The 20,190-nt window shown below is 43.0% G+C and overlaps 1 protein-coding gene across 1 annotated transcript in view; it reads right to left on the bottom strand.

The window, feature by feature from the left end:
• The window catches only part of LOC124805663 (juvenile hormone esterase-like), a 98,531-nt gene extending 85,991 nt beyond the window's left edge, over positions 1–12,540 (bottom strand). Inside the window, exons 1-2 of the mRNA XM_047266231.1 lie at positions 12,396–12,540; positions 7,530–7,696 (exon numbers count right to left, since the gene is read on the bottom strand). Of these exons, the coding sequence (XP_047122187.1) occupies positions 7,530–7,696; positions 12,396–12,540 (312 nt within the window). The remainder of the gene's footprint in view (positions 1–7,529; positions 7,697–12,395) is intronic.
• Between the last annotated feature and the right edge of the window lie 7,650 nt (positions 12,541–20,190).

The following is a 20,190-nucleotide window of genomic DNA, read 5'->3' as shown; positions in this document are numbered from 1 at the left end:
GGTGCCTCAGAAGCCGTGGTCGCTAATGCATCTTATTCCTGCTACTTACTGTTCAGAGGAGGCCGATTCGAATCAATTCAATTTATTTCCAGAAATTTTAGACCTGATATCTCGAAACTCTAAATAGGTCGCACATATTTAATAATCAACGTAATATACAATGTTTTACATTATGCATATAGTAACAGGTTGTTTTAATAGCAACCATTGCTAATATCAGTGTAGAAATAAAACAGAATATTGAAACAAAGAATCAATTGAAAAATAACAAACAGTAAAAAGAAGTAATTCGCGTTCCCAGTGAATAATTTGCTGGCAGCCTCTGAATAACTGGAGGTTTACGGTCTAACAACAACTATACGTACTTCTAAAGCTGTTGTTGCTACACTATTCTACATCGCCCAGACGGGTATGTGTGTGCTCGGCAATGCTTGAGCTGCCATATACTCATGTGCTATAGCATTCTTCGTATATATATACTTAGGTCCCTCTTAATTAAATGTATATGTGCCTGTCATTTATAATGGAGCGAACTCTTCTTTAAATTTGCCGACGTTTTTTGATTTTCAGAGTGTCCACTTGATTTTATAGACTGAAAGTTAAGCAGTTATCTTTTAGATATTCGATGTGCAATCATATTAACTGTAGTCCACAAGTTTCTGTCACTTACATTTGTTTTCAGGTCGCATTCTAATAGTCTGCAGTCGCTCTCTTCCTAAAAAAGGAAAAATTTGAAGACGATATAATCAGCGGAACCATCCCGTCAACATTCACAGATTTGTGTGTTACTACATCTCACTCTACGCGACTGTTGGGATATGAACCGTGACCTGTTAAAAGTTGCAACATACCTCGAGTAGGAGCAAGGTCGTACAGTTTTGACCTGTTCCTGAGGCGTGAGAATATGCTGTAAACCCGCCTTGCAGTGCTCCTAGTGTTCCAGTCAGACTGCAGTTCATCTAACTTCCGAGCTCGTAAATATCCTTTATTAGTAAGGTGAGTCATGTGACCCGTATACACGATCACATTGTCCAAACTCCAACCAATACAGCGGTGCCCTGTAATGTACCGCGATATCTATCAGACGTATCCCAAGAATCAACAGCAATCCCTCAGCCGGTGTAGAGCGAAAGACACCTGTGAGCCAGAGAAACTTGCTCCACTGAATTCGTCGGAGTATTATTTCGTGGCTACCTTGTGGAAGGCGATACGCCAGAAAGCTGGCAGCGAAGCCCACAACGCAACGACGTGGAGGATAGCTTCTCAATATGACCACACCACATGAGACGGTAATTTTATAGTCAGCAGTGCGAGTACGGGCAGTCGTATGCATAATTTTAGCTGCTTTCTGAGTAACAGATTTTACATTTCCTAGAAAGTCTCTATTATCGTCTAGAAGAATGCTTAAATATCTACAAAGAGTGTTGCGTTTTACAGGGATTCCTTCAAGCCTCTCTTTGGCAAGAGAAAGTTTGCTCTTCAGAAGGATGTGTGCGGTCTTATGAACATCAATAGTCAGTTTGTTGCCCTTGCAGCAATGTTGCATCTGAGAGAGGACATCCTTCGTCTTTGCCTCAAGTCTCGCCCTGCAGTCTGCAGACACAGCTACTAGAATGTCATCTGAGCTTGCAACAATACGTTCAGTAGCGTCTACTCATCTAACAGATTTGGGGAAATTGGTCCGAAGTTTTGTCAATGGGTCTGCCACCTCCCTATCGTTAGAATTGGGGTTCGTGTCTGGTCCCGATGAGTTGCTTGCAAACAGATACTGAGTTTCCCCTGCATGAATCATACCTGCAAAACATTTTGACAACAAATACTAAGATCCCAATACAACGGACCACTTACGGAGCCGGCCTCTGTGGTAAAGCGGTTCTAGGCACTTTAGTCCGGAACCACACCTCGGACGTGGATGTGTGTGATGTACTTAGGTTAGTTAGGTTTACGTAGTTCTAAGTTGAGAGGACTGATGACCTCAGATGTTAAGTTCCATAGTGCTGAGAGCCATTTGAACCATTTATGGAGCCATGAGGACAGCACTTGGAAATCTTTTTGATTATATTGCTCTGCCCCGCAAGCCACTGGATGTGGGGAAGGGATTCCCATCGCCATTTTCTGCCGTTTGGGGTGAAAAGGTTATGGCGTACGTTTCTTCATCACCAAATTCCACATCGATGTCCTGGGTTAAGTTCCAAAATTCACTGGAGTGTCTAATGGAGAGAAGGCATGAGGGACTTGATGGTGATGCGCCCCCTGAAATTGTTACTTTGGATAATCGCTCCACTGAAAGTGTTACTTTCGGGGACCCTCTTGGTACTATTCGAGAGGATTAAGTTATTTGCCAACACGACGTTTCAATCTCTCCCTTCTTTTTCATGACACTCATCAACACAAACTCCGCACCATACAAACACCCGTGCCAAACGCAAATCCGGCCAATTACCTTCAAAATACCTTAAATGTAAGCCTTCCAAGTAATCAAATTAGAAAAAAAACAGGCTTCGACTAGGCCCTGAGACACAAGGACAAATAAAATTATCTGTCTGTAGGTCAGCTCATCTCTCTAGAATGTCTGATACACGTAACTGATATCAACAGAGACAACCAAAGATTTCAGTTCAATAAAAGTTGTTAGTGAAGGCATTTCTTCAAAACTTGGCTGGTGGACTGTCTTCTTAACTATCTTATCATTTCACATCATACTACAATAAACGTTTCGTTTCCAGTGACTAAGCATTCTTAGTCATGATTATTATACTGTTATTGGTACACAATTTATGGTATGTTCTTGATAATATTTTAAATACCACTAGTTAACAAACTTTTCAAGTGATTATTGATTTAGGAATCTATTGCTTGACAAAATTAAATAAGTATTGTCATGCCTTACCTGTATTTGGGGAAGTTGGTCCAAAGTGTTGTCAACAGGTGTGCCACCTTCCCATCGTTGGAATTGGGGTCCGTGTCTGGTCCCGAAGAGTTGCTCGCAAACAGATACTGAGTTTCCCCTGCATGCATCATACCTGCAAAACATTTGAACAACACACACAGGTGGGAATATAATAGCGCAATCTTCCGCGGCCAGAGTCAGTTGACATGAAAGTTTACTGGTGTGCCGGTAGGGAGTGTGGGCGTGAGGGTTTGGAGCCTGCTGGTGGTTTTACTGTACAAATATAAATTCTTCATTTACTAATAAAAACGCAATCTCAATATTACACTTCATTGTAAGAGGAGTTTCACCACTGCTGGCCACAATACAATTTAATCTCCAGGTATATTTCATCACATCTGGCAATAAGAAACAAATCTTTTGTCTTACAACTCGTAGTAAAAATTTTTGCTGTAATCTTTCATGCACATAAAAAAACAACACTGCCCATATATATACTACAAGCTGACAAACCTGGTGTTGCCCAAGTATTCATTCTGCCAATTTTCTATTAGAAACGAAAGCAAAAAAGAACTGTTTTTGTAGTGTTCATTTTAAATCCCTTTTGTGTTATATATAAGATTTTCATGGTGTTTATAATGAACGTTTTGGAAGAAATCGAAATGTATATACACTCACAGAAAAACCCGGATAAAATATTAAACGAACAAACGTAACTAAAACACAAAAATTTTCTAGGTAACTTAACTGAAATCGTACAGCTCGATTCGGATTGGTCGTAATAAAAGGATAACACAGATATATACACACTACAAAAACATAACAAAGATTATAATACCACGCCATAGATAATGATAAATGAATAAATAAATTGTAACCATACAGCATCGCTGGATTAACTATAAACCACACTAGAATATACAAAAGGTAAAAGACGTATCTACAGCAATAAACAGAGATTAAGATAGATATTTAAAAACTTACCTGGAGTTGGAAACGACCTACGCAACAGTAAGATTATAAGACAGCGACAGCACAACAGTGCAATATGGAAGTAAGTACTAGCACACAGTAAATTGTTGTTAGTAGTAACGTTACAAATTTTAAGGAAGTGTATTTGGTTGCAGATAACCTGAATATGGCTATAAAGCCGAAATAGGCCTATTGCTATTTAACACGTCTAGCAACAATTGTAGCAGCATTGTGGTACTTTACTGTCTTTTATATTATTTATATTGAATTGTTTCGGCGTCATATAGGCCCCTACGTTGCTTCGGGGGTTTTAAACTGTTCTCTGCTATATTGCTTTATGAAATTCGAAGAAACAAAACTGACAACTATGTACTGAATACTACGTCACACTGAAAAGAAGATGCTGTAGATTTAGTCAGCTAGCAGTATTAACCAATAATTAAAATTATGCAGGATTACGATTATTGTCACGTGTGGAAAAATTAAGACTGCACACAAGAAAGTACACCTTGCAATAAAGGTTTTATTAGAACTACGAAATTTTCGGTAATACTTTGGACATCATTAATACCACACTAAATGTAATCATTATGCTTCTCAGGAACAAAAGATATTTACATGCAACAGTAACGTCTCAAGACAAACACATACCATAATCCGTAGGGCAGTTCCATAGTACTCGAAGAAATAGGAGTGAACAGGTAGGCTGTTGGAGTTGGCTACGGTCCTAGCGAAGGAGTCTGCTGATTGTATGAAGTACAAGTCTGAAAAGAACTGCAGATAAACAATTACTCTTTAGAAACACTTGGGAGACAGCAGAAAATTGCCTCAACACATACAATGTAGCACTTGAGACGTCTGTCCTGATCATGTTTCGCAACAAGCGTACAAAAGGAAACACCGCTTATTCGGAGTGCTACTGAATTAGCATGAAGGAGAACGAGCGCCTCGAATCTCCATCCGGTCATCCATGCTTAGGTTTACTATGATTTTCCAAAATGGTTAAAAATGAACGCCGGGATGATTCCTTTGAAAAGGATGCGGTCGATTTCCTCAAAGGTCTATTCAGAATTCTTCCTTACACCTCTGATGACTTTGTAATTGACGGACTACTGAAGACTTCTTCTCGTCTTTTCCGAGCAAACGTTTACAGCAACCCCAGATGAATGTAATGCAGAGCTTCCAGAATAACACTCGCTAGGAAAGCGGTGGACAGCTTGCACTGACGTAAACATGAAAGACAAAAAATAAACGCATTTTCGGCTTATATAACACAGTGTAGCCCTATTCAGTGCTAGAAATTTGGTCCTAATCTTTATAGCAGGTTTTCTTCACTAATAACACGAAGTATAATGCTTTGTCTGACTTCTGTGGTACCTCTCTCTATTTTTATGCGGCAAATATGAGTAGAGATTGGTTTTGTCGTCATCCGTTGACACCTGAGCTCGCTGAGAATATTGTCGTTCTTCAGCTGCCTTTATTTTCCGGTTCCTAGATTTATGTGTCAGCGTTAGTAATAAAACCTTTTATAATTGTTAATTCAAGCTCTTCCACTGAGTTAACTGAAAATTTTATTACAGTAAAAGAAGTGAAGATTATTGCGTGTCACGAACGGTGCTTCCGGCATGCCATTGTATCTTACTACTCTGTTCTGACGAAAAGAGTTTTCGTACTAGCCATATCGCATTTTTTTTGCAGCAAGTGTATGTTTCTCAGTTTGTTAAAGATCTGAAAACCATGCAGGCATCTATTGCAGTATACTTTACCACTATCGTTTGCTACATATATCTCACGACCACACGCTATCTCACTAACATACAAGCATAAAAACACCTATCATAGTTTTTGTGTTATTTTATGTGAAGATATTTTTTTAGATTGATTGAGTAACTCACAGCATTATCTCGACACCCTCATCAAGCGTTATGTTTTATAGTAGCAAACGCAGCCATGGCCTACCGAGGACATAGCGATCATTGTAAACAGTATTCAGATAAAACAGCCACTGGTGTTTGCTTGTGGTACCGAGCGGTACTTCTAATCCCGCTGCGTCCGGGGTACTCTGACGTTGCTCACGTCTGAGAAGCGAAACCAGTTATAGTAAAGCAAATAGTTTGCGATCTGTAGTTATATTATCTGAGTATTAGTTACAGAGTAGTTTGTAAATCCTGACTTCGGTAGTAGATAAAATTAAATCCTTAAAGTAGAAAAGGCTATGAGAGTTGGAAAACTTCTGTAGAAACTGTTCAGGTGGAAGAAGTAGCAGAAGAAGTAGTAAAGCAGTGGTGACAAAAATATAGGAAACATAAAGTCTTCGTAATATCTTATTATGGCAAAGGAGATAACTATACTTAAAAGGCCTTTCCGTAATTTTATGATTTCATGACTTGTTAGCAACAATGTTTTATTGCTCTCACTATCATACTGTCAACACTTGCCGATGTTTAGGAGAAGAATGCAATGATTCGTTTTGTTTTATTTTCTGTTGAGTTCAGCGGCTTCGGCCTTTTCAATTACCAAGTCTTGATTTCTTTATCTGCATGATGTGAAAGCATGGGTGTGTATTTTCGAATGCTCGGAGTACATTACTCAGAGAAGTTTCTTCCCTCTCCCCCCTCCCCCCCCCCCTCTACAACGAGAAGTAGCCAGACCGACCTTCCGATTTAAACGCCTTTCTTCTCAGTTTAAGCTCCAGAGATGTCCAGTAAAATAGTGTGTAGTGAATCATGAGCCTTCCCCGTCTTGGTGTTTTTCCAGTAAAAAAACATGCCGGGTATAGCTTTCCTGGTTTTCTGTTTTACTCGATTGGTTAGCCTAGGGGCGCTATACCTTTGCCTTAAGAAAAAAGCGAGGCCGCTTCCACAACGGACGAGCGGAAGCTGGTCTCTTGGATGGGGACTCTCTTCCTGCAGACTCCATCGTGCGAGTGTCGTTTTTCGCCAGGAAAATGGTCTTAGTATTAGTCTGACTGTGTTGTGTGAGTTAGGTTGTTGCTAGATTTGAAAGTGTCGGCACTTCAATTTCAGTTACTGATCAATAATATTCCCGCTGAATACCAACAGATTCGTATGCAAAATAAGATATCGTGTTCATGGTTTGTTGTTCGTCCTATCTGTCAATAACTTTCGCGTTTCGCGTCTTGACTAGTTAGACAGTGCTGTTAGTTTAGCGGAGTGATAATTGAACGAAATTCTTAACGGCAGCGAAATTATGGTAGTGGGGTGGACTTTGAATCTGTTATGAACGGCCGGCAGGTGTAGCCGAGCGGTTCTAGGCGCTTCAGTCTGGAACCGCGCGACCGCTACGGTCGCAGGTTCGAATCCTGCCTCGGGCATGGATGTGTGTGACGTCCTTAGGTTGGTTAGGTTTAAGTAGTTCTAAGTTCTAGGGGACTGATGATCTGAGATGTTAGGTCCAATAGTGCTCAGAGCCATATTTGTTATGAACGACCGCCGCAAATGTGTTTCATAGTCCTAGGGTTGCACTTGTTTCTTGAGTTCTAATTATTACTTATTCCTTAGAAGATTTAAACGTCAACTTTCATTGAGGACGTGGTTCTCCCAAGTGGGCACACGAAATTGACTCTAATGCTTCAGACTGACACCAACTCAGCACGACCTTGCAAGATTTTTCTGATATTCTAGAGTGGCGAATGCTTTAAACTTACATCAATAACAGCTTGCATGTCGTCCAGGGAGAAGCCTTCGTCCCGAAAGTAGAACTGCTCCAGCTGTTCAGCCGCACGAGTCCGCTGTTCCTCCGTGGGCAGTGGGAGCTGGGAGCCGATCAGCATTGTCAAGTTCTCCTTCATGTCCGCGATCTTTGCTTCGGTCACTAGAACAAACCAACAGCTCTGGAATAGCAAACGTATTCTGCGCACTACAAGTCCATAAAAGGTGCATCCAGCAGCTTCTACAGGACTAAGCAGCGAAGAGTTTCTGATTCCTGTGGCGTGCACTTACATGTTTCTTTAAATTCCCGAACTATCAATGTCGGTTTCACACGTTAGCCTGGTGTTTCTGTTGCAAGTCTGTAGACATCTGGTCTGTACTGGCATCTGATTATTACCGTTCTTCTTTTTCCTTGCCTTGTCAATACTACACGTAGATCATCACAGAAAACTAAAACAACCACCAACAAGATAATAAATGAAAAGTGTTATGATCTGCCCTACGAAGGTCATTAATGACTTTAGAACTTTCCATGCCCCACTTTCGATATTGGCAACTGAAGAAGCTGCGACGACCAGTAGCCAAATGGATCAGAGTGAAGCTTTGTTCAGAAGTGTGCAGTAATCGAGCTTTATTGTGAACTGAATACTACAGTTACATACAATCTCTTGAATCCACTGTACGCTGCAGGGTGGAGGGTACCACACACCGTTACTAGTCGTTTCCTTTCCTGTTCCACTCGCAATTAGAGTGAGGGAAGAACGACTGTCTATAAGCCTCCTTATCACCTATAATTTTTCTCATCTTATCTTCGTGGTCCTTAAACAAGAATCGATCTGCAGCCGTCCTCAAATGGCGGTACTTTATATTTCCGCAGTAGTGACTCGAGAAAGAGTATCATCTTCCCTCCAGGGTTTTCTATTTGCGTGTCTGAAGCATCTCCATGATTGTCGAGTGATGATCGTGCCTACTGGTCAGAAATCTTGCTTCGATAATTTTCTTTATTCCGATCTGCTGGAGATCGAAAACACTCGCTCAGTACTCAAAGCTGAGTCGCACTGCGCTCTACACGCCATCTCCATTATAAATGCTGTTGTGGGGTCGGGGTCGAACCCGATACAGCGGTATTCAGTAGCATTTCTTTATTCAGCTAATTTACAGTATTCGATGGGTGCAGCGTAGTGTTGGTGTGCCACCCGCAACGCTGTCCGGCGAGTCCAGCTGGCTCAGCAACTCCTGGTATGCTGACGCTGCTGCTGCCGTCATCAAGGCTGTTCAGCTGGAAGTCGGCTGCGCTCTCCCCCGTCACCCCCCGCCGATGTGTTGCGTCTTGCGCCGCATAGCTGCCCGCGATTCCATAGAACGCTACAGTCCCTGGTCCTCACCACCTTCCACTCTGTTTGGCCTGTTCTGTCCGACCATGGGACAAAGGCGGATGTACTGGTCACCTGTGGTCCTTGGGCCGTCGCTGCTCCCAGGACAGGACCATCCCTGAGCCCGCGCATTCCTGCACGCTGTGCCACAACTTGCTACTAGTAGTGCTTGCTGGATGGCAACACCCACCGTCGTCTCTGGCGCTGTCTCAGTGCTGCTGCGCCTCCTGCGGAGCGTACGCCTCGCCCAGACCCCGTTACACCAGGTGGGAAGCGAACGTGGCCCATAGACTGGAGTGGAACCGAGCCCCTCCTGGATCCACTGCAGACCTCTGTCACTGCCCTCTTTCAGGCAGACTGTGCAATCTCCAAGTTGCAGGCTGCGGTTCCGTCCCACCCCGGTGTTGTGTCCCCAGACGCAGGATATAGACCGAACAAGTACATAGAAAGAAAGTACAAGTTTATAACAAACACTTATAACATTGCTGACAGACTGGCCCCTATAATCGTAGACCAGCACATGTCCGTGCCGACGCGTGAATGACCTGGCACACTCCGTCCCAAGCTAAAACTGCCCGTCTATTTATACTGGTTTTTCCCTCACTTCTGATATAGTGTCAGGGAGAGACAGAAACTATGGCAGGTATAAATTCCCACAAGCCACCCACTTACAAATCGTCCTCCTGGCTCTGGCCTAGTGCCCCGCCTCATACATCGCAATAACTTAAGGCAACAATGCTGTTTCCTGCCTCATTGTTGCTCCACTCAGAACAAATCTTGTGTGCAATGCCACTGTCGCAGCTCCGCGCTTGCGAGTGTCATGTTTACCTTTGCTGGCCTGCTGGCTGTCGTCTGTTACCACGCTCTGCCCCAGATTTCATTGCCCAACCGCGCCTTCATTGAATGATAAAATTTCCCTTTCCATCGACTAGGACTGACACTAGCGCAGCAATGCACCGCCCTCTCCCAAAATGCTCCCCATAAAACGAAGCCGAGGATTCTTCCTTACTACTAATATCATGTGCTCATTCCATTTCACGTCGCTTTGCAACGTTACGCCTAGATATTTAGTCGATATGATTGTTAAGCAGCACACTGTTAATGCTGTGTTAGAACGTTATAGGACTGTTTATCCTACTCATCGGCATTAGCTTGCATTCTTCTATATTTAGAGCAAACTGCCATTCAGCACATCAACTAGAAATTCTGTCTAAGTCACATTATCCTCCTACAGTCACTTAACAGCGACACCTTCCTGTAGACTGCAATGTCATCGGTAAACAGCCGTAATTTGCTGTTCACCCTGTCTGTCAGAGTGCCCTGGGACACTCTTGACGATAACCTTGTATCTGATGAACACACGCTGTCGATGACAACGTACTGGGTTGTATTACTTAAAAAGGCTTCGAGTCACTCACAAATCCCGGAACCTGTTCCGTATGCTCTGGCCTCCGTCAACAGTCTGCAGTGGGGCACCGTGTCAAACGCTTTCCAGAAATCTCGGAACATGGAATCTGCCTGTTGCTCTCCATCCTTGATTTGTAGGCTGTGAGAAAAGGGCAAGCTGAGTTTCGCACGAGCTATGCTTTCTCAGTCAGTGCTGAAATTTGGACAGGAGCTTTTTACGTCTCAAGGAACTTTATTGTATCCAAACTCACAATGTGTTCACCAATTTTGCAGCAAACCGAAGGATACTGATCTGTGATTATGCGAGTCCTTTGTTTTACCTTTGTTATACACAGGAGTCACCTGCGTTTTTTTCCAGTCGCTCGGGACATTCTTCTGGGGGAGAGATTAACGATAAATGCAAGATAAGTAAGGAGCCAATGCCGCAGAACATTTTCTGTGAAACAGAACTGGGATTCCGTCTGGACCTGAATCAAAACATGGTGACCTTAGCAGAACTCGTAATCTGAATACTGAGAGGACAATTGAACTCTTTTCCCCCCACAGTATATTATATAGATATACACTCCTGGAAATTGAAATAAGAACACCGTGAATTCATTGTCCCAGGAAGGGGAAACTTTATTGACACATTCCTGGGGTCAGATACATCACATGATCACACTGACAGAACCACAGGCACATAGACACAGGCAACAGAGCATGCACAATGTCGGCACTAGTACAGTGTATATCCACCTTTCGCAGCAATGCAGGCTGCTATTCTCCCATGGAGACGATCGTAGAGATGCTGGATGTAGTCCTGTGGAACGGCTTGCCATGCCATTTCCACCTGGCGCCTCAGTTGGACCAGCGTTCGTGCTGGACGTGCAGACCGTGTGAGACGACGCTTCATCCAGTCCCCAACATGCCCAATGGGGGACAGATCCGGAGATCTTGCTGGCCAGGGTAGTTGACGTACACCTTCTAGAGCACGTTGGGTGGCGCGGGATACATGCGGACGTGCATTGTCCTGTTGGAACAGCAAGTTCCCTTGCCGGTCTAGGAATGGTAGAACGATGGGTTCGATGACGGTTTGGATGTACCGTGCACTATTCAGTGTCCCCTCGACGATCACCAGTGGTGTACGGCCAGCGTAGGAGATCGCTCCCCACACCATGATGCCGGGTGTTGGCCCTGTGTGCCTCGCTCGTATGCAATCCTGATTGTGGCGCTCACCTGCACGGCGCCAAACACGCATACGACCATCATTGGCACCAAGGCAGAAGCGACTCTCATCGCTGAAGACGACACGTCTCCATTCGTCCCTCCATTCACGCCTCGCGACACCACTGGAGGCGGGCTGCACGATGTTGGGGCGTGAGCGGAAGACGGCCTAACGGTGTGCGGGACCGTAGCCCAGCTTCATGGAGACGGTTGCGAATGGTCCTCGCCGATACCCCAGGAGCAACAGTGTCCCTAATTTGCTGGGAAGTGGCGGTGCGGTCCCCTACGGCACTGCGTAGGATCCTACGGTCTTGGCGTGCATCCGTGCGTCGCTGCGGTCCGGTCCCAGGTCGACGGGCACGTGCACCTTCCGCCGACCACTGGCGACAACATCGATGTACTGTGGAGACCTCACGCCCCACGTGTTGAGCAATTCGGCGGTACGTCCACCCGGCCTCCCGCATGCCCACTATACGCCCTCGCTCAAAGTCCGTCAATTGCACATACGGTTCACGTCCACGCTGTCGCGGCATGCTACCAGTGTTAAAGACTGCGATGGAGCTCCGTATGCCACGGCAAACTGGCTGACACTGACGGCGGCGGTGCACAAATGCTGCGCAGCTAGCGCCATTCGACGGCCAACACCGCGGTTCCTGGTGTGTCCGCTGTGCCGTGCGTGTGATCATTGCTTGTACAGCCCTCTCGCAGTGTCCGGAGCAAGTATGGTGGGTCTGACACACCGGTGTCAATGTGTTCTTTTTTCCATTTCCAGGAGTGTAGATTCGTATTGTAAGTATTAAAAAAGTGGCATGTGAATCACATATGATCCAAGTAGACGAGTTAAAGCAGGGAATGAACACAGATTGTGTTACTTACAGGTGGGTACGACGGTGCCTTCAGCGGAAGTGACGCCTACAATTATGGGGACCTGGTTGTAACTGCCGTTCCTCAGAATGTCTGCTGGAGGCTCGACGATCACCGCAGAGTCAGATGGCGCTTCCACGACGGGTACGAACGCCATCGATAGTGGACGGCGCTTCTCCTGTGAATTTTAGTAGTAACAAAGATATCAGCTACTCGTTGGTATAAGCGAGAAATGTTCGTCATAACTGACACAAGATATCATCTGAACTGCAAACGTCCTAAAATAATGTGAGTGGAAACAGTTTACATGGGGTAGTGTGTAACTACAAGACACTAAGTTACAACGGTAACAATATCACTTTTCAGAATGAGCGGTATTCTTTGGCTAGTATTTACGTGATTCTGTTCTCGGATTTCACAGGAATTTCCTGATTACATGTGTACCACATGCTTCTATTTTGGTTCGTCTGTTGCTTGTGATATACATCAATGACTTTCCATTAGTATTGTTAAAAGATGACAATTTTATACTTTTCACAGATGATACAAGTGTACTACTATTTTTACTTTATATTGAAAAACAACGGGAGCTAACCAAGATAAACTGTAAATGTCTTAAATTTCGAGAAAATCTTTGACAACGTGGTAAGAAGGACTATGAAAAATAATGAAGTCATAGTAGGTAATAGATGAGATAACTGAAATCAGAGCATGGACGAAAACATATTATTTGTGTTAGATCTAGGTGTAAAACTGACAAACTCACTCCCGACGAGCAAAGGAATGAGAATTAATGTGATTTACTAGAACAATGCTAGTTGAAACCAACAGCTGTGTTGTAATCCAACGTTGTTTACTCAAAATATGCTGTAGTTTCAAACCCAAAAATGTGTCGAGACTGGTAGCATGTTTTGAATTCACGACGGTGGATTAGAATACAGCTGCTGATTTCAACTATCATTATTCAAGTACTTCATAGCCAGCTTCTGTCCCATCGTCCGCGATGAATTACCAGTGAATATGATTTATCTCCTATTCTGTTTAATATTTACATCGATTACGCTAATTGCAGATGAAGTTTTAAATTAAACACTGGGATACACCTGAGCGATGTTCCATTAGATCTTCTTTGTGCTGACTGATTTACAGTGCTTTCAAGAAAAGATGTCCTGCAGGTAAATTTTCTTGACTTGAATAAAATGTTTTTACGAAAATGAGGCATAAATTTCAGTTCAGAAAACGAAAACAATGGCTTTTATAGGAAAGCACTGTGAGGAGCCTGCATACTCACATAGCATAATAGTATAGTGTTTATTTTGTATTTATTTCACGTCACGACTAGACCGTACCGGACTCAATGCCAGTGGAACAATAAATAATCGTCTCTGGCACACAAGTGTAGATACGTTGCTGCAGCTTTTAAGCTGCGAGTAGTTTGCAGTCGGTATACAAAGGTCATCGTTGTCAGTCGTTCGTAGAGCATGGAAGTATTTTGTACACCATAGTATTCGAGGATAGTGCTAGTTAGCAGTTTCCTGATGCTCATGGAGACAAAATTGTCTAAAAGATTAACGACGTTGGCAAAACGGAAAGAAACGCATTTATTTATCGTAATTAAATATAAAGTTTCAGTATAAAAGTTCGGGCAATATCTGTGGCGTTTAATAGAAAGTTGTGTGTGATAATTTTAGTGTAATCTATCTTGAAACAATAAATAATCACTATTTTTACTTCAAATATATTTCACAGTTATCAAACAGAATCTTTTGTGAATGATTTCCCTGTTTAACCAACCAGAAGGAAACAAATACAAGTAAATCTGAGTGACGATATCTCATACCTATAGGTAACGGTCAGTATAACGATATCCAAGCTGGAATCAATCCACAGACAATCCTGCCGATGGAACATCCGCAACTGAGCATTATAGCAGAGGTTGCAAATATCGCTTCAGTTGTAAAATTGTTTTTATTTTTCAGTAGTTAAAACACGACCGGCTTCGGGCTCTTACATGCCCATCATCAGGTCTTATAACTTTGCGCTGTGACCCAGAGCGAGCACAGGACGCGGTGGATTACCAGCGAACGGACGCCACGTCGTGTACTCGTCCACCGCTGCGCTCTGAGTCACAGAGCAAAGTTATAAGACCTGATGATGGGCATATAAGAGCCCGAAGCCGGTCGTGTTTTAACTACTGAAAAATAATAAGAATCTTACAACTGAGCCGGCTGCTGTGGCCGAGCGCTTCTAGACGCTTCAGTCCGGAACCGCGCTGCTGCTATGGTCGCAGATTCGAATCCTGCCTCGGGCATGGATGTGTATAATGTCCTTAGGTTAATTAGGCTTAAGTAGTGCTAAGTTCCATAGTGCTTATAGCCATTTGAACGATTTGAACCTTACAACTGCAGCGGTATTTGCAACCTCTGCCGATGAGTCCAGTTTAAACTCTATCATTAGTTGAAGGATAGCCTATAACGCTACAGATGATAAGGGAATAACAGACCAGACCGGGTAGTAGTATGGTACGTGTAAAGGAAAGGAGCAGAAAATTGGAAATTTGTGGTAAGGTCTTATGGCACCAAACTGCTGAGGTCATCGTTCCCTAAGCCTACAAGCTATTTAATCTAACTTACGCTATGGACAACACACACACCCATGCCTGAGGGAGGCCTCGAACGTCCGAAGGCGGGAGCAGCACGGACCGTGACATGGCGCCCTAGAAAGCGCAGCTACCGCGCGCTGCGAAAGGATGCGGAATTCGAGCGCCTGTATCAATGTTGGCAGCCCTGGCCAAACAGCGTTCCACGAGCTTGAGTGCTTTGCCTGCGCCCCTGCCTAGCGTTCTGAGCACAGCGCAGGTGGGGCTGAGGGGTGATAAAAATAAAAAAGGAGAAACCATTTTGTTCTATGCCGAAAGGGAATTATCTTACTTTTCATATGGCTTCATAAGCCATCACACGATTGTGAGCTGGGGAAACGCTTATTGGAACATTATTATGACACCAGCCAGAAAGACAGTATGACGGACTTGTGTTCTGATGAAAAACAGTGAATGCTGGCTGAACTAAAGGCTGCCATTAGGGAAAAACATGAGTTTATGGTAAGCAGAGTGTTGACAAAATCTTTTATAGTCGACATTACCAATTATCTGACTTCATTAAGTGTCTTAATTCGAGAGGAGTATCATTTGGTAAGAGATATGACAGACGAAATGGATGCTATCAAATAAAAAGTAATCCTGTGGAAAAACATGATACGGAACATTTCCCATAACTCAAAGCATTCGTTTCTGGACTAGTCATGACTGACTACGTTTTAATAATTGAAACACTTCATCTTGAATCCTCCAAGAGATTCCAAGATATCGCATGATTGAAGATGGACTTCGATGCATTCGTCAGATAATTCTAGATTTAGGCTGATAATGCAGATCATCACTTCCAACATGAGGCAATAGACGTACCCAGCTCAACGACCTGTTTGTTCAATACAAGGTCTTGCAAGACTTTTATATAATGTTATCTCAAGAGCAATGTCCTCGACTGCACAGATAATCTGCTAAAGAAATTTCAGCACTTGATTCACCGTGTATACGTGAATATTTCTTTATGAAATTGACAAAATCTCACCAACGTTCAAGTTTAACAGATTTTGATCTTCATGTTTTCGCGGCGTAAAGACTTTTCCATAAATCTTCGGCCGCGCAGCCGCATAAATTCAGCTTCTTCTTCTAATATATCGGCTGAATACCGTCCAGGCATCTTCAGAGTGAGCCGAGGTGACTAACGTCCCAGCTCCTGCTCCGTCCTTTTAAACCAGAGGACCGAACCACTGCGTATGAGGCCAAAGATACATCAGGCACCAGAAATGTTGATAGGCGGCAAAGAGGTGAAACATGTGCATGGGAATTAAATCTATGGTTGCACAGTCGATCCACACAGTGATATCGATGTGTCATGGAGAGCTGTACCCTACCGACATCTTTGTGATTTAATTACAGAATTTGCCGGATTACATGATTTTTCCAAGTTGAAACCGCTATCTCCATTAATTAAATTCGTCGCCAATCGAATTTCAATTGCTTCTTTTACTACTGAATCGCAGAAAGATAAAGTAGAGGCTAAAATTTCGACATTATCGTACATCAGTGTCGGTACAGTGCTCGGCCACCGCAGATTTGTTAGGTTTTAAGAGACGGGTGTACCTGCAGTGTTCTGTGCATCTCAGCTGACTGTACGTACCTAAAAATCTGCGGTGACGGAGCACTGTATTGCCACTGGGCACTCTATGTATGTTGATTTTTCAAGCAACGTTGAACAGGAAAAGCTATAGGCTGTTAATTTCTTTTCGTCTGTGTAAAATGCATGTGCAGTGTGCGTGTTTCATTTACTATGGTTAGACAAACCGAGAACAGTGACGTAATTAATGAGGAGAGGCAAGGAAGGTAGATCAGCGTTTTATGTCCTGTTGGCAAAGAGGCCATCAGAGACGGAGCACAAGCTAGGACTGGGAAAGAAGAGAAAGGAAATTGGCACGCCCTTTTAAAGGATTCATTCTGTCGTTTGCACGAAGTTTAGGGAAATTACTGAAAACCTAAATCTCGAGGGGCAGACACGCATTTGATCAGGATACTAATAACAGGAATGCCATTAACGAATGATAACTAGTTGCCAGAAGTCAAACTATGGAAGAAATTGAATGTGCAAATTCGTATTTGAACGTAGACACTGAATCAAGAGACGCGGGAACAGGCAACATTTGTATTCATAAAGTATCAAAGGAAAATATGATAATCGAGTTGGTACAAGAAATAAGGATAGGTACTCAAAAGCTATACAGTAGCAATCAGGAGTTGAGATCAGATGTGAACAGAAGTCAAATGATAATCATCAAGAACTGCAGGCAGAGATAAAACTTTTCAAGCATGAAATTCATAAAATGTTGGACCAAAAAGTGATAGCTATCCGTAATGACATACATATCAGTTCAATAAATTTAAAAAAGAATGTAACAAATTGCGCAATGCATCACCATCTGAGTTCAAGTGTAACATAAATATGCATTTTTGCGAGATAGATGTGGATGTTACCAAAATTCAGGATCACATAAATTATAAAACAAACTATAGTGACACTACAGAAAGGAATAACGAAATAGCTCATACATAAGATATCTGTGAACAAAAGAAACATTCCGTTATTAAACTGAGGAGAAGTAGAAAAGCAAATGCAAGAAAATCATAACGTGAGCCGTTGCACGAACATGATCACCGATAACATGATCAGTCTAAGACAGTTCAGGAAATTCGACCCACATATACAGTAACTCCCAGTAGATTTCATGAAACAATTTAGAGCTACGCTTACATGAATTCATAAAAAAGATATTTTTATTTTCGACACATGACTGCAGGTGCTGGAACGTGGGCAGACCGTGTGGTTGATCAATATACGAACTTCGCAGACTTCGAAAATGTGTTCTATCATAGGTACTGGTTACGAGAAAAACAGCGAAATATCAACGAAAAATTATCATCAGTTTATAACTACGAATGCCGCGAATGACTAATGTGCAACTTGCTTCAAAACTTTTGGGACCGAAATAGCTATCCGTATGACCCCATCAGCGACGGTGATTTGATTACTTTTTGATAAAACATTTGTCATGGGAAGTATGAAGACAGCAAGGTTCGCAAACGTTAAATGATTTCAGTGAGCTCTTATGCTTTCCTGACCATTAGAAAAGATTTACAATACACGAGATGTGCTGAAAGAGTGTACAATATTCTTAATGACGCGAAACACTAAGGCAAGACAAAATAAAGCGCAGTGAAGTGGCCACCAACAGGTAGTGCAAGACATATTTCAGGATCTTTCGCCTCGAAAATAAACACAAGAAACAGGCATCAGTTAGCGGCAAAACAAGTGTAAATTAAATGAAACAAAAGTTTATGTTACTAGTCACTGTTTATTTACCTCCGCGACGCATTTCAAAGGTTTCAACCTCCATCATCTGATGCATCTACCTGGTGATGGAGTGTTAAAACTTTGAAACGCGTCGTGGAGATAAATAAACATTGACTGGTAACAGTAAACTTGTTGTTTCATTTAATGTCAATAACGTCGCGGTGAAACCTAAACTAAAATGTTCGCATTTATTACGAGTTATCTTGATAAACTAAATACAGATTCGAGTGAGACCCGTTTCGATCATGCAATCAACATAGTGGGTTATCTGAAAAGATACAAATGTTGAAGTATGATACGGGAAACATCAAGGCTGAATATCTAATGGAAGAAGTACAAACAACAAATGAAACTCTAATTGCAGTGACTGAAACTGGTGTACATGGCCAGAAAATTGCAGCCATTATACGAGGTGCATTCAAGTTCTAAGGCCTCCAATTTTTTTTCTCCGGACCGGAAAGAGAGAAAAACATGCACATTGTTTTAAAATGAGGCCACGTTCATTGTCAATACGTCCCAGAGATGGCAGCACCGTACGGCAGATGGAATTTTACCGTCAGCGGCGAGAATGAGAACTGTTTTAAATACTTAAAATGGTGACGTTTTCCTTACTTGAACAGAGTGCAATCATTCGTTTTCTGAATTTGCGTGGTGTGAAACCAATTGAAATTCATCGACAGCTGAAGGATACATGTGGTGATGGAGTTATGGATGTGTCGAAAGTGCATTCGTGGGTGCGACAGTTTAATGAAGGCCGAACATCTTGTGACAACAAACCGAAACAACCTCGGGCTCACACAAGCCGGTCTGACGACATGATCGAGAAAGTAGAGAGAATTGTTTTGGGGGATCGCCGAATGACTGTTGAACAGATCGCCCCCAGAGTTGGCATTTCTGTGGGTTCTGTGCACACAATCCTGCATGACGACCTGAAAATGCGAAAAGTGTCATCCAGGTGGGTGCCACGATTGATGACAGACGACCACATGGCTGCCCGTGTGACATGTTGCCAAGCAATGTTGATGCACAATGACAGCATGAATGGGACTTTCTTTTCGTCGGTTGTGACAATGGATGAGACGTGGATGCCATTTTTCAATCCAGAAACAAAGCGCCAGTCAGCTCAATGGAAGCACACAGATTCACCGCCACCTAAAAAATTTCGGGTAACCGCCAGTGCTGAAAAAATGGTGGTGTCCATGTTCTGGGACAGCGAGGGCGTAATCCTTACCCATTGCGTGCCAAAGGGCACTACGGTAACAGGTGTATCCTACGAAAATGTTTTGAAGAACAAATTCCTTCCTGCATTGCAACAAAAACGTCCGGGAAGGGCTGTGCTTGTGCTGTTTCTCCAAGACAACGCACCCGAACATCGAGCTAACGTTACACAACAGTTTCTTCCTGATAACAACTTTGAAGTGATTCCTCATGCTCCCTACTCCCCTGACCTGGCTCCTAGTGACTTTTGGCTTTTTCCAACAATGAAAGACACTCTCCGTGGCCGCACTTTCACCAGCCATGCTGCTATTGCCTCAGCGATTTTCCAGTGGTCAAAACATACTCCTAAAGAAGCCTTCGCCGCTGCCATGGAATCATGGCGTCAGCATTGTGAAAAATGTGTACGTCTGCAGGGCGATTACGTCGAGAAGTAACGCCAGTTTCATCGATTTCGGGTGAGTAGTTAATTAGAAAAAAAATCGGAAGCCTTAGAACTTGAATGCACCTCGTATCCATGAATTTGTGTGAAAAACTTTGTGAAACACAAGTGATACCTTTACCTCTGGTAAACATTATGCATATGATCACAGCAGCTGCTCAGGGGAACTCGTGCTGTTAGTTTG

The sequence above is a fragment of the Schistocerca piceifrons genome, chromosome 7 (assembly GCF_021461385.2).
Source record: "Schistocerca piceifrons isolate TAMUIC-IGC-003096 chromosome 7, iqSchPice1.1, whole genome shotgun sequence".
Classification (NCBI taxonomy): domain Eukaryota; kingdom Metazoa; phylum Arthropoda; class Insecta; order Orthoptera; family Acrididae; genus Schistocerca; species Schistocerca piceifrons.
This window is presented reverse-complemented; position numbering and strand designations above follow the sequence as displayed.